General features: G+C 39.4%; 3 protein-coding genes across 6 annotated transcripts; 1 reads left to right on the top strand and 2 right to left on the bottom strand.

Annotated features, from left to right (window-relative positions):
* Positions 1 to 1,337: 1,337 nt before the first annotated feature.
* Positions 1,338 to 6,979, bottom strand: LOC119078507 (endoplasmic reticulum chaperone BiP-like). Of its 4 annotated transcripts, none has more exons than XM_037186069.1 (6): positions 6,824 to 6,979; positions 5,567 to 5,714; positions 5,385 to 5,500; positions 4,984 to 5,319; positions 2,449 to 4,592; positions 1,338 to 1,635 (listed from the first exon to the last, which is right to left on the bottom strand). In XM_037186069.1, the coding sequence occupies exons 2-6, from the start codon at positions 5,701 to 5,703 to the stop codon at positions 1,549 to 1,551; spliced, it is 2,820 nt and encodes a 939-aa protein (XP_037041964.1). In that variant the 5' UTR covers positions 5,704 to 5,714; positions 6,824 to 6,979; the 3' UTR covers positions 1,338 to 1,548. The 4 variants fall into 4 exon arrangements, with proteins under 4 accessions (XP_037041964.1, XP_037041962.1, XP_037041960.1 ...); XM_037186067.1 differs by having other exon boundaries at positions 1,338 to 2,269; positions 2,336 to 4,592; positions 6,824 to 6,977; XM_037186065.1 differs by having other exon boundaries at positions 1,338 to 4,592; positions 6,824 to 6,977.
* A 1,219-nt stretch (positions 6,980 to 8,198) lies between these two features.
* Positions 8,199 to 9,605, top strand: LOC119078539. The gene is made up of 5 exons (XM_037186108.1): positions 8,199 to 8,554; positions 8,630 to 8,890; positions 9,016 to 9,120; positions 9,186 to 9,290; positions 9,361 to 9,605. The coding sequence occupies exons 1-5, from the start codon at positions 8,330 to 8,332 to the stop codon at positions 9,499 to 9,501; spliced, it is 837 nt and encodes a 278-aa protein (XP_037042003.1). The 5' UTR covers positions 8,199 to 8,329; the 3' UTR covers positions 9,502 to 9,605.
* Positions 9,606 to 10,308: 703 nt separating this feature from the next.
* LOC119078528 (cyclin-K) lies at positions 10,309 to 11,867 on the bottom strand. The gene is made up of 2 exons (XM_037186094.1): positions 11,530 to 11,867; positions 10,309 to 11,437 (listed from the first exon to the last, which is right to left on the bottom strand). The coding sequence occupies exons 1-2, from the start codon at positions 11,669 to 11,671 to the stop codon at positions 10,389 to 10,391; spliced, it is 1,191 nt and encodes a 396-aa protein (XP_037041989.1). The 5' UTR covers positions 11,672 to 11,867; the 3' UTR covers positions 10,309 to 10,388.
* Positions 11,868 to 15,126: the final 3,259 nt, after the last annotated feature.

The following is a 15,126-nucleotide window of genomic DNA, read 5'->3' as shown; positions in this document are numbered from 1 at the left end:
ATTTAACTTAAAACAGGAATAATCAAGATAAAAATCCACTCATCTTTTTGGATTCGTAACTAACACATTTAGTGTGTCGGATAGTGAATCAAATATTCCTAACCATTTTAAAGACTTTTTTTATGGGTGAGTTTCAACTAGTCAATTTTGAACATTTCCCGCTACTCACTGATTGTTTTTCGATGATGTTGTTCATTATTTCCAGTTATTAACTTTTAGTCGCAGTGATCATCTAGCACCAAGCCCTTAGTGGATTCTTAACGAGTTTTTTTTTAACCTCTCATTGAAATGTTACGAGCGATTTTTCTGAAAAACAGAAGACCGAAATCGGATACATTTTCTATTGGAATTTTTTATATGTGTCCAGTAAGGTATTCGATCCCAGAACCCAAAACCACTTTCAAAAAAATTCTTCGAAGTTTGTGTGGCTGGTAAGAGGCAATCAAAAACCGAAAACTTGCACTTTTCTTAAACTCTCTCCAGTTACACGAGCCGTGTGGGGTGTCATTAGAAAGGTATTTGCTTGTACTTCCGGGGCAAATAGGGGCAAATGTTTGTAAGAAAAGTGCAAGTTTTCGGTTTTTGATGGTCTCTTACCAGCCACACAAATTTTGAAGAATTTTTTTGAAAGTGGTCTTGGGTTCTGGGGTCGAATACCTTACTGGACACATATAAAAAATTTCAATAGAGAATGTGTCCGATTTCGGTCTTCTGTTTTTCAGAAGAATCCCTCTACATTTCTACATTGTACCTACTATTATTATTGGCTAAAATTCCATAAGACCAAACGCGCTGCACTTCGTTTAAAACGACTGTAAAACAAAACAATTCAACCATAGTCGAAGATTGGGAGATAATATCTCCAGTAATGTAATAAGCCCCTAGGGAAAAGCATATAGAATGCCCTGTACTTCTTTTGTTATGTCGTTGGAAATTGTTTTTCTCACGAATTACGTCAATGTTTTATGCATAAATGTGGGAACCGAGTAGGTGGCACAGGTCAATTAATTATTCGATTGCAGATATCCTTTTGTTAACTAGAACAGTTGTTGACATGAGAGAGTATGATTGTTAATCAGTTTCAGGCGAACCGTAGATGAAGAAAGATTTAAATAAAATTTGATTCGTTTACGTTGAGAAAAGTCGGATGTTTTATTAAGCTACGGCCTTGCCTGATCCTATATAAAGATCTCGAATCACAACAGAAATTCAGCCCCACATTTTTCGTAGCATTAATACGGTTCGTTACGTCGAGCTAATCAATCAACTGTTTAACTGATTCTTTATTTTTCATTTTATTTGCCCAAATTTTTATTATTTAATCAAAAAACACTACCTAGACCAGCCCAAAATAAATTTTTTTATTCAAATAAATTTGGAAAACTACAATTAAAATGAGTAACAAGGTAAACTTGAGTGTTTTCAGCTGTTTCCAACTGATAAAATAACAAGAGTAATGGATATACACATACCTTGTTTATGAATCAATGACAAAATGAAAATTCAATACCAAAAGTAAAATTCCACTCAAACGTTTTCAAACTCGTATTACAATTCGTCTCGTTGAAGGTCTGGTGTGTCTTCGGCTTTCGGTGTTCTTTCGTTTGCAGCTTTCATCTGTGCTGCTGCACTAGCCTTCATTTCCTGCAATTTGCCAAGAACAGAACCCACAACTCCTTTCAACTGTTGTTTGTGCTCTGGACTAAGTTTTTCAGTGGGATTCGAATTCAGATAATCGACTGTTGCTTTGATTGCGTCGTCCATTTTCTGCAGATCATCTTCGTTAAGATTGCCACCATACTCATCCTGAATGGTTCTAAATCCGTCCTTTAAAAGTCGCGTTGCATCTTGCAGAAATTCTAGTTCGTCTTCATCAGGCTCTGGTGTTGTTTTTGTATCTGACAATTTACTTTCGTCCTCTTTCGCTACTTCGGCTAATTCCATTTGTTGCAACTTGACAACAAGAGATTCTAAAAGTGTCTTCAGCTTCATCTTTTGCTCCTCGTTGGGTTGACTGTTGGGATCTGTGTTCACATACTCAATAGCTGCTTCTAGGGCCTCCTCTATTTTTTCCAATTCGTCTGAATCAAGTTTGTCACCATACTCTTTCCTAATCAATTTAAGTCCATCTGTCAAAGCTTTTATTTGTTCATCCCGTGATGCTTGTGGTTTCGCCGGTTCCGGTGTAGTTTCTTTCGTTGCAAATGACTCACTTTCGGCAGATTTCCCTTCAGGTTCTTCTGTTGTATCCTCAGTTCCTTCCTCAGTAGACGAATCACTGTCTTCAGGCTTTGTCGTTGTCTCCTTCGTATCTTCTGTAGTAAACGAATCATTGTCTTCAGGCTCTGCTATTATCTCCTTCGAATCTACTGAATCCCTTTCAGATGATTCTGCTTCAGGATTCGGTGTTCTTTCGTTTGCAGCTTTCATTTGTGCTGCCGCACTCGCCTTCATTTCCTGCAATTTGCCAAGAACAGATCCAACAACTCCTTTCAACTGTTGTTTGTGCTCTGGACTAAGTTTTTCAGTGGGATTCGAATTCAGATAATCGACTGTTGCTTTGATTGCGTCGTCCATTTTTTGCAGATCATCTTCGTTAAGATTGCCACCATACTGATCCTGAATTGTTCTAAATCCGTCCTTTAAAAGTCGTGTTGATTCTTGCAGAAATTCTAATTCGTCTTCATCAGGTTCTGGTGTTGTTTTTGTATCTGGCATTCCACTCTCGGCCTCTTTCGCTCTTTCGGCTAGTTCCATTTGTTGCAACTTGACAACAAGAGATTCTAAAAGTGTCTTCAGCTTCATCTTTTGCTCCTCGTTGGGTTGACTGTTGGGATCTGTGTTCACATAATCAATAGCTGCTTCTAGGGCCTCCTCTATTTTTTTCAATTCGTCTGCATCAAGTTTGTCACCATACTCTTTCCTAATCAATTTAAGTCCGTCTGTCAAAGCTTTTATTTGTTCATCCCGTGATGCTTGTGGTTTCGCCGGTTCCGGTGTAGTTTCTGTCGTTTCATCCGTAGTAGATGACTCACTTTGGGAAGGTTTCGCTTCAGGTTCGTCTGTTGTATCCTCAGTTCCTTCCTCAGTAGACGAATCACTGTCTTCAGGCTTTGTCGTTGTCTCCTTCGTATCTTCCGTAGTAGACGAATCACTTTCAGATGGTTCTGCTTCAGGAGTAGCTGTTGTTTCGTTCGTTGAGTCACTTTCGGTTGGCTTCTCCTCTGTAGAACGTTTCGACGCTTCATCCGTCTCCATTGTCTTTAACTTGGTCAGAACAGTGTCCACTACTGACACAAGTTTCTTCTTTTGCTCTTTGGATTCTGCGGCCTCGGCATTGAGATTTTCTTCTAACCATTCGATAGCCGATTTAATTGCATCCTCTATTTTCTTTACATCACTGGGATCAATTTTGTCGCCATACTCCTTTTTGATTGATTCAAGATCCTGCCGCAAACTGTACGTGCCCATTTCCAACTCACTTCGTGCATCGATACGCTCCTTCGTCTTTTTATCTTCCTCAGCGAATTTTTCAGCATCACGTACCATCCGTTCAATGTCTTCTGCTTTCAAGCGATTCTGATCGTTTGTTATGACAATTTTCTCTTGCCGACCGGTGGCTTTATCTTGAGCCGTTACCTGAAGAATGCCGTCCGCATCTATTTCGAATGTAACTAAAATTCTGGGACTGCCTCTAGCTGCAGGCGGGATGCCATCCAAATTGAATTTTCCCAACAAATGATTGTCTTTGGTCATCGAACGTTCCCCTTCGAACACCTGAATTGTAACGAATTGTTGGTTGTCGGCAGCAGTTGTGAATTCTTGTGAATGTTTTGCTGGAATGATTGTGTTTCGATGAATCAGTTTTGACATTACCCCACCAGCTGTTTCGATTCCCACGGTCAATGGATTAACATCTAACAGTAAAAGTGAGTCTGTGTGTTCTTCGCCAGATAGAACGCCTGCCTGTACTGCCGCTCCGTAAGCAACAGCTTCATCAGGATTGATCCCTTGTGACGCCTCTTTACCGAAGAACTCTTCGACCAATTGCTTAATTTTTGGAATACGCGTCGATCCACCAACCAACACAATTTCGTCCACTTCTTTCTTACTCATATCAGCATCGTCCAATACTTGTTGCACTGTGGTCAGCGTTGATTTGAACAGATCCACGTTTAATTCCTCAAACTTGGCCCGAGTTAAGGTTTCTGAGAAATCGTCGCCTCTGTAGAATGACTCGATTTCGATCCGTATCATCTGATTACTGGACAACGAACGTTTAGCCTTTTCCACTTCTCTACGCAATTTCTGCACAGCACGAACATCCTTCCGGATATCCACACCATGCTTCTTTCGGTACAGCTCAATAAAATGGTCCATGACCCGTTGGTCAAAGTCTTCGCCGCCCAAATGTGTGTTTCCGCTAGTGGCCACCACCTCAAACACACCATTCTCGATCACCATCAATGACACATCAAACGTGCCGCCTCCAAGGTCAAACACCAGAATTGTCTTCTCACCGTCCGTTTTATCCAGGCCGTAAGCAATAGCAGCAGCCGTTGGTTCATTTATTATCCGTAGCACATTCAAACCTAGGATGAAAATTCGTTCAAAGATCAGCGGAAATGTTATCAGACTCGGAACAGGTACAGGTTGATCTGTTAAGATTCAGCTTGACTTGAACCTGGTTCTTGACCTGAACCTGAATTATGATTTCGGATTCGACCGGAACTTGAAACTTTTCACGTATATCAGATCGGGTCAGTAGCTACAAAATGGAAAAAAATCGGGCTATCTAAACCCGACCTCATATACGTGAAAAGTTTCAGGTTCAGGTCAGGTTCAGATCGAACCCGAAATTGAAAATTCAGATTCAGGTCAGATTTGGGGTCATAATTCATTTTGAGGTCAGGTTCAGATTCGTTTCCGACCCGTTCCGAGCAATACAAGCATTAAAAATGTAGGACTTTTAAAAGGTCAAACCTGCAATAGCCCCTGCATCTTTGGTTGCCTGGCGTTGAGCATCATTGAAGTACGCTGGAACAGTAACGACCGCATGAGTTACGGTAGTTCCGATATACGCCTCCGCAATCTCCTTCATTTTCAATAAAACCATAGCCGAAATTTCTTCAGCTGCGAAAACAGACTTTTTCCCATTGCTGGTAACTACTTGAACGTGCGGTTTTCCGTCTTTATCGATAATTCTAAACGGAAACAATTTTGCGTCCTGTTGTACATTTTCGTCGCTAAATTGTCGCCCAATCAAGCGTTTGGCATCGAAAATGGTGTTTTCCGGATTAGTGGTCAACTGGTTCTTTGCTGCGTATATTCGATTTGATTATCCACAAGAAATTTCTCAGAAAACATAATCAAGACTCCCTTACCTGCGTCGCCGATTAAACGTTCTCCGTCAGCTGTAAAGGCGACATATGACGGTGTAATTCGATTACCTTGATCGTTGGCAATGATTTCTACTCGACCATTTTTGTAGACACCGACACTGAAAATCCACACTATCATTGAGCACAATATTCCATTTGACTGACGAACAGTTTGAGAATCTTACCAAGAATAGGTTGTTCCTAAATCAATACCAATAACTGTGCCCAATTCAACATCAACCTTTTCCTCCCATCTTTTTTCGTCTTCATCACTTAACACTGTCCTAGCAAGTATTGCTAATACAATTATTGGGAATCTCATAATCGATAGACCTGAAAAATGTATTTTAGTTAGAATGTGAAGACACTTTTTTGAAAAGAAACAGTCGTAGAAGTAAAATGTGACAGAATTCAGCTATCTTCAACTTTACAAAGAATTGTTTTTAATGTTTCTAGTGTGACCTGTCGAATCTGTTCCTTCTTTTGGTCAAAATATATTTACTGTATTATAAACCAAAATCTTTTACTTCAATAGTTTTACCATTTAATTTGCTCTTTAACAGACCTCATCGAGCTCATTAACTCAGGACTACGTAGTACGTAGTACGTACTTCGGGGCCATTCATAAAGTGATGAGGCGCCCCTTAGAAAATGTATGAAGGGAACGCTTTTGTCTAAACCCCTTTCCTCCGCTTAGAAGCGAGCTGACTTTGTGGGTGGCACCTTACAACTCGATTCTACATAAAGTTAAACAACAACGAAACGTCGGACTCTGGGAGAGAAAGCTCCAACGTAGGATAGAATGGAATACTCAAAGAATGGAAAACAGTGATTTAACTGAAAATAGTGAAATTTGGCTTGCGACTATCGAATGTTACCATCAAAGATATTTTACTATAAGCAGCCGTATACGTAGAAAATGTTGCTATTTTCAACTATTTTGCAACATTTATTTCTCGATTGCATAATAGTTATTTTCGTAACGATATTGCGAAAGAGTTACGTGTTACGGTTATGCCTTGGGCATAAATTTTGGAATTTTTCTCTTAATTTAGGACCTCAGCATGAAATTGTATACGCATCTGTTGTGGACAGTTTATTTTAAGCACTTTCACTTGTCAACTCGCGAAATTCGTTAAAATTCCACAATAGAAAATAATAGTAAGTAACTATTAATTATTCGACATCAGTCATCACAATCACAATTACACTATTTTCAAGTGGAGACACACTTACTAATTTTCTTAGGAGGGTGTATCGAAAGAGTCTTAAGCCGTGTAAGGGAATAGCACTAAATTATTTAGGCTTCGCGTAAGTACTTTGCCATTTTTACCCCACCTTTCACAGAACGCATGTATCAAAAAGGAAACCGAACTAAAAATCGCTACAAAAAGTTTCTTTTCCTCTATCACTCAAAGTTTGAATTGAATATGTTAACTAACCGAATTATACAACGTAGAAACAGAAAGAAAAATCATTCACCGGTTGTTTTTCACACAATTCTTTGTCCGAAACTAAATTTTCATTTTCCAATTCGCTACCACCTCAACGAAACTCGCTGGATAATGGCTGAGATACGTCTGTTATGTAAATCGGTGTGACTTGAAAAACACTCGTCTAATTGGTGTACGTGGTCCACGTTTCAGAATGTGTAAATAAATTTTAATATTTAAACAGAGGCCTTGTGGTTGTGAAACAGAAAAAAAGCTGGTGCGATCTTAAAATGAGACGAAATATTATCAGCAAGAAATAAAACAGTAGAACGATTTGAGTCTTAAAGCAACCAAAAACAAATGAAGTATTTACTATAGGGACTTTGCCATTTCGCTCTCAGTGAACCTTAGTAGAAGAATCGATGAAATTTCCAATTTAACTATTTTACTAACTACAAACTTAGATTGGCGCTGTCGTGTTAAATTAAGACAACGTAGTCTAGTAACATGACTCTTAATAGTTTTTTCTAAACGACACAATAAATTAAATTAGTGAAAAATGAACTGATCTCCTGGATAGAAAAGAATGGTTTCGGCTGAATACTGTTGACACTAGTATCAAGTTTCACCCTACAAAAAACAATTTACAAAAATTTAATCGATAATAGGTATACCAACCATTATACTCATACAAAATTCCATCACACTAGGTAAAAATTTGAAACTGTTGGAAATTACATACATTTTGGCATTAAATACGTCTCGGAGCCCTTGCCCTTAGTTCGAAATCAGAGGCACCTACTTTGGTCTTGTCCTATGCGGGAAAGTTTTATGTGATTTGTACTAACGATTGGAACTGGAGACCTATGAATTGGTTATTGACACTCATGGCACACGAAAGACCTCCTGCACCTACAACTGTCCCGTTCACATTACTTAAAAAATTGTGAATCCGCGGAACCACAGACGGTTTTGTGACTCAGGGATGGCACCGAGACCTATTCAATGCACTATCCCACCATTTGTGTACAAAGTCCATTTTGCGTAGTGTTATACGTACTTATCTGTGCCACTGTTTATCGAAATACTGAGTTCAATAAGACATTGCATGGTAGCTAAAGATCCAAATAAGTTACGATTCGTACAATGACAATGCCCTTCACAAAATGTGGCCTTATGATTTCACATACTATCCTAAGACTGTTCAATGATTAATTTCAGTGTGCACAATTACACTCAGTACATCATCAAACATTTAATTTCCTTCACAGTAAAGCTTATGAATGAAACCGAAACAATATCAATGGAAAAATGTTCAAATGCCTCGCCATATGTACCTCACACATAATACCCGAAACGTATGCATTTAACAGTAAGAAGAAAATCCTAGTCAGTTCCGTCAGTTTGTTTATCAAATTTGAAGTCCGTGAAGACTGTTGTGCTATTTTGTATGAAGAATTCTCCTTCGCCTAGGATTTACATTTTTGTTGCATTTCACTGTAGACACTTCCGTAAATGACAATGTGGAATTCGTCCAATGTTGATACATCGACCAGAAGTCAATTCGAAATCAGCGTTACAGCTCTCAAAAAATTTTACGGAATCAATGAAGTGTACATAGAAGGAGCCCTCGATGCCATCGTAACGGGTTGTGTTAAGGAATACTCATTCACTGAAAACGATATGAAATTCGGTGGTATCGTCACATCATTTGACGGAAACGAATCGTATGAAGTGAAGGTAGACAGGCTCGTTATCCCATTCCCAATCTGTGTCCATTCTTCGTTGAATGTTTAACCAAATTTCAATTTGTAGATTTATGTGACTGATGATTATGAGATAGAATCGGTATCTTGCTCATGCCCCGACGAAATCTGTCATCATATCGGTGCGCTGGCTTTACATTCTGGGTTTAAGACTCCGCTGTTTTCCTATTTACCACAGAAACGTACGGTTGATGGTACTAGGTGTACCAATACTGTTGCAGATGAATCGGACGAAAAAGGAATTGAATTCGTTCGAATAAAGAGCAGAGAGGACTTTATGGTCGAAAGTGATGCCACAGATATCGACAGGGTAAGGAAATAAATTTTCAAGCAAAATTTTTCAGACTTACATTTGGAGTCCGAGGTTCCGAGGCACGCACATCGAACATCCTTTCAGTTGACGGACTGTGTCTTTTCAAATTTGAAATATTTCAGAATCCTAAGCAAAATGCACAACCGAAATCAAGGGTTAAACTGATAACAACGATATACATTTGCCGGATATGCGACAAAATGTGTGCAGATGCACATCAATTACAGGTGAGCATTTTGCAGTTGAACATATTCTTCACGACAAATTTTGATTCAACATTTGACACCGTCAGATGCACGAAGCAGAGGAGCACAACGCTGCCGTTGATGAAATCAGAATCACGGCCTTTATTTGCCGAATATGCAGGAAAATGTTTCTCCATTCGTTTCAACTGCATGTGAGTAATTTTGCTGTGGAATTTGCTTTGATTCGAGTTTCTGTTTCTACACATTTTACACAAAAAAAAGGTACATCAAGCCGAGGAGCATACCGTTGGTTTCGATACGATTCCAGCTTCCGAATCTTCACTGGTAGGCAGTCAAGTAAGGGAACGCTTTGAAACGACTTTAAGCGACTGGGTATCTGAATTAAATGGAGATTTTCAATGACTGTGAAGGAGATATAGGGTGAACGGCCTAGTGAATTGCGACCATGAGCTACTTTTACTGATTTGTACATATACGAGGGGAGATAATGATAAGATTTTTGAATCCATCACACTCCAAAGATTTTTTATTTCCCTGAATCTTCGTGCTCAAAGCACAACAACTCAAAACTAGAGTGTGTATGAGTTGCCAACAGACTTAAGAATATCCATTGCCTCAGTAAGTGGACTCATAAGTTGGTGCGTAGCCCTTATTTTTCTTGATGTCGTCGATCCTATTGCTAATCTCTTGGACTTTGAGTCCAGTGTAACCCTTCTACAAAGTAATTCACCTACATGTGTGCTTCAAGGAGATTAGACTGCGTCACATTTCGTGTCGGGGAAGAATTCTAACTAGATCGTAACGTAGTTAGGCTTGGATCTACTTTCGTTCACTGGCCGTCATTTTTTGTTCGCAAGATGATTTGGGTTACAATCGTAACTAGTTTCAACGAACACTGCCTACCTTTGAGAAAATCGGGAAAAATTTCCGAAACCTTTTATCGTCCTAAACATTGTACGTTAACGGTAAGTGGTCGGCAATCAGATTTCGTTGAATCGCCTTAGTAATGTGAACTGACTACCGAATCAGGATTTGAATCGTTAGAAACTGTAGAAGTCTCGCGACAATAAGTGCAGGGAGCCCATTCTGAATTTGTACTTACTGTGTGCAAATGTTTTCACATCATAGAACGCAGAGAGCGACATTATTATCACCGAACGATCAAGAAAATCTCCATCGACAAGTTATTCGAATTCAAAGCCATTTGCGAGCGTTAAAAATACAAATTTTATTTGAACTGATAAAATGTCTATGATCGAACATCCGTCTCGAAATGTCACATCTCCGTCCTATGGTCCTGGATAAAAATTACCGCGGTGCATCGGCGGTGGTTGTTGTTGATGATAGTATGACGGCAGTGGAGGATTTGGTGGAGGATTATGATAATGTGGTGGAATTGATGGCGGAGGCGGTGCGTGTGTTGGTGGAGCATGAGGTAGTGGAGCATGAACCGATGTTGCATGCGATGGATATAGAGGTAGTGGTTGACTGTTAGGTGGTGGTTGTTGAAAATGTGTAAACATCGTTCCGTACGCCGGCGGAAAAGCGTAGTTGTCGGTCATCACCGACTTTGGTACCGGCATGTTTTCGATTTTCTCATCAATTGTCGGTTTAGCCACATTTGGAATCGGCGATGCCTTGAAGGTTGGTGAGATTTTGGCACGCTTCGGCTTTGGTGGCGGACTAGATTTGCTGGGTGGCAGTTGCGGTGGACTTTCTGCATTCGACGAGTTCGGTTGTTGGTACAAATCTAATACTTGATGGCAAATGTCTTCCAGAATTTCCATTGTAACATCCGCAACGAACTTATCCCACCAACGTAAGTGCGTGGTCTCCTGGCCGTCCCATTTTTCGACTTTAAATTTACTTAGTTTACTGGCTAGATGAATCAATGCAACGGCAATTATTTCTGGTTCCCACTGAAGGCACACAGTTGTTGTTAGTGAATCATTGACGAAATTCCAGGCCATCTGAACGATTTTTTGAAGTTTGACCTTATCACCTTTCAAACACTTTGCATATTTGACCAAGAAGCTGTACGGATGCTCGACCTGCAGATCGAATTTGATGGTTTGCAACAATATTCGTTCCAACGTCATCACTTCTTCTTTCGGATCATCACCGAACGACATAAATTTCTGCTCGGACAGCAATGTCCTTGCCGTGCGAATGATGTCCTTGCACTTTTTAGGCGTTTCTTCCACTTTACCAGCAAGAAACAGGCAACAGCATGCGGTTACATAGCGTGGAAACGCTTTGAAAGATTGAAACATGTAGAATCGATGAAAGTATACTACGCCTGTTGCCATTGTGTTATGACCCAGATCCATTGACATGCCTGGCAGAGAACCGATTTTTATTGTGATTAGTGGTGGGACTAATAAATTATCAGATTGTTCGTCTACAAAAATGACATTGTCTTTGACCTACCACAGTCCATAATAAATCGAGCTCCTTCTTTGCGATAACGACGCTCTGTTTCGAAATCCAAACCATCGCGAATCGATGGTGAACACTTCAGGTCCTTTTTGTCATAATACCAGTTCGGCATTTTACACGTCGGCAAAATCATGGGCGATTTTGATGGATTCGTTGATTGCTCGCCGAATTACAATGTTCTCTGAGTTCGTGTGCGGCTTGGACAGAAAAAATGGAAAGCTTACACTGACTAAAAGTTAATTAAGAAACAAAATATAATTATCAAAGTTGATGTAAAGACAGTTGACTGTGTATCTGAAGGCTGGTAGATGAATGACAGATGTGACAGTTATGACAGCGGTTCACTTTGCATAGACTGTTACGATCAGAGCGAGAAAACCGACGACTAGTAATTATAACTTGCCTTGGGGTACTTGTCAAAGTATTTGCTTCTCTTTCAACGTGGTACGTTGAGAGCGAGAGGACGTAAGACCAGTTTATTTTAACTTGCCTTGGGGTACTTGTCAAAATATCTTCTTCTCTTTCATCATAACACTCTATTGCCGCCGGACCAGTGACAAAAAGAGAAGTTTTGAACGCTGTAAACCTACCTTAGCTACCTTACCGATTCAATTTGAATATTTCAGCCAAGGTTTTATATGAGGATATGAGAAGGTTATGACTGGGGCCTTTATGGCTAAAACTCACTGATTTTTGCGATACGGCCCCACTGAAATGCACTCAGAAAAAAGTTGACAGTTCTGTCTCCAAGTAATGTAATTTTTCATATAAAAATCACATTATCTGTGACAGGTACACCAGGTACATTATCTGTTTTTAGACCCGTACGAAGTACTGGGGTCTTATAGGTTTACGCATACGTTTGTAACACGTCGAATTGGACTCCCTGAGTAAGGGGAAACCTATTGTGGTTGTCCAGAGATGCCAAATCAGCAAGAAAAAAAATGTCCGTCTGTCCGTCCGTCCGTCCGTCTGTCTGTCTGCACGATAACTTGAGTAAAACGCATCCGATTTTGAAAATTCTTTTTTCCCCGTTTGGTAATGTCAAAAGACAGGCTAAGTTCGAAGATAAGTGATTTTGGATCGACCCCTCCTGAGCTGGGGCCCAATAAGTGCTTTACGGTTTTTCGAAGATATCTCCGGACATTTAAACGCTATACTCGTAAATGATACATCGAATGAAAGATATTTACAATACCGATCGACAAAAAAAAAGTTTATGGAAATCGGATGACCGACTTGTGAGTTAGTTGGTGTGAAACAGGCACAGGGCGGCAAGCAGTTTTTGCTTGTAGGTCGGCTAAATTTGAACATATTTCGTTCGTTTTAGCTTTATTAGATAGGTATTGACCGTACCAATCAGGGAAAAAAAAGTTTATGAAATTATGTTCTCCGGAGCGTGAGCTAGGTCTCTTGGAGTGAGCTCTTATCTGGCTACTCGGCCGTACAGTGAACGTGGAGTATTTTGTCAATATCTCGAGTAAATTTTGACCGAATTTCATGATTTTTTTTTGTTTGAAAGGTATTAACGAATGTAAAGCGTCGGTACTATTTTCGGTTTCCTAACAAAATGGCTGCCGGCGGCCATATTGGATTTTATTAAAAGTGATATAAAGTGGGAAAAATGATGCTTAGAGAGTTTCTGTTAACATGGAAATAATGTGTTAAGTGTGAGGGGTTTCAGGGATTCCATATATGGACATCTATATATACCTATATACAGCTATATTGAGCTATATACAGGCATATAGAGCTATATAATAGCATATTCCTCTGTGAAATGTTTATTTACAGTGAAATATAGGTAAATATAGCGGTATATAGCTGTTTAAATAGGAATTTATGAAATTTGACTTCGTACGGGGCTGTCTATATTGCCTCCGGCAATTTAATTGTATATGATAACAAGGCAAAGAGTGGATAATGTAAGTGATTTAAAAGGAAGAATAGTTTTTCAGCAGAGAAGAAAATGAAGTAAGAGAAATGAAGAGTTTCACATTAAAGGCTTTTGATACGAATAGGTGTTTCGTAAGGGGCGGCGTTAGCTATGTTTGTATGAGAAATTACATTACCTGGTGAAAGATTATCTGTCACAGGTAATAATCTGAAAACTTTATTGTCAGTGATGCAACCTTGGTTTCAGCGTATAGACATGCTAGACGATAGAACTTTTTCACAACTCAGGCGGGAAATGGTCCTTTTCTCATCTTAGCGGAAACTTCGGACGCCTTTGTTGTGAAAACACTCGGTAAAAAAGTTGAAAATTGCATTTTCTCAGGTGACTTGTGGCTTTCGCTCTGGCCACAACCAAACCGTCTTCTTGACTGCATCTTCTAAGAATTGCTCTTTTCTTGTTTCATATTGACTGCGTGGACTGATCACACGAGATGTTTAGTTAAGACCGCCTTCGAGTGAACATCGACGATTCATGAGCTAAACTCAAAGGGGCTTTATCATATTTCAAAACATTTCATGAGTCCAAAGTAGTAGAGACATTTTTTGTAGAATGTCGTCTATAGGCTTCACATTTTACTATTTTTGAAAAAGTGACCCACTTCGCTGTTTTTCACGCAAGAATGCTAACGACGAAGAAATCATTCTTCTTTGAGGAATACTAAACTCAGCTCAAAATTAGTCCTTATTTTTCGTGGTTTTTGTTTGCTTCCATCGTTTTATTCGTTCCACATATATTCCATCACATAACAATAACGTCCCTCTTTTCATTTCTTCCATTCGACATGTACTAGTAAGTGCAACTCCTTTCTTTACGTTTCTCTTAATGAAAGCAAAGGAGCCAATAAAACTGCAGATCGATAAGAACGTAAAAACTTGAGTTAAGTGTTAAGAGTCAATTCGCCAAAACTTCAACCAAGTTGTATGAAACATGAAAACAAGTCATCAGCGATTTTCGGCGGGTACACAGTAATCGATTCAGGTGATCCTCCTGAGTCATTTGCAACAAAAAAAATCCTCGAAATAATTATGTTTTCACGCCAGAAATCATGAAAAAATGTACTGCGCGAGGGTGACCAAAATAGTTTTTGTTGCATATCACCAAGAATACGTAACGCATTTATCTGAAATTATGGTCATTGGTAGAGGTGTTGACGCCGCATAAGCTGGCCTTTAAAACATTTCGAAATTTTTCGTGTATGTGGAGCAGTAGCTATTTTAGGGGAAAAAATTCCAACTTTTGCAGAGTGTTTTCAAAAAGTTACAACGATAGACTTCGAAGATATGGGTGTCGTTGGGTAGGTAGTGACCTCTACTATCCATGACACCATGAACCTACCGCGGCACGACTTTCGTTGAGCTTCAATTTTGATTGAAGTATACTAACACAAAAATTCTCTATAATTCCACTTTTCTTCGCGTCTATTTCAATTTTTCTGACGTATGTGACAATTTTAAATCAGGGCTGCAAATACTGGCACCTTACGCTTCGGGAAATTTCGTTTAGGGCCTATAAAATTTGAAACAAAACCAACTGATTCAATTGTGTCATATGTTCCTCGGGTATCTCCAGACTTCCTAGTATGGCCAGTGCGGCACTGTATCAAGTGTTTACTAGCATATTAGAATCATATT

Source organism: Bradysia coprophila, unplaced genomic scaffold (assembly GCF_014529535.1).
Source record: "Bradysia coprophila strain Holo2 unplaced genomic scaffold, BU_Bcop_v1 contig_297, whole genome shotgun sequence".
Lineage (NCBI taxonomy): Eukaryota > Metazoa > Arthropoda > Insecta > Diptera > Sciaridae > Bradysia > Bradysia coprophila.
This window is presented reverse-complemented; position numbering and strand designations above follow the sequence as displayed.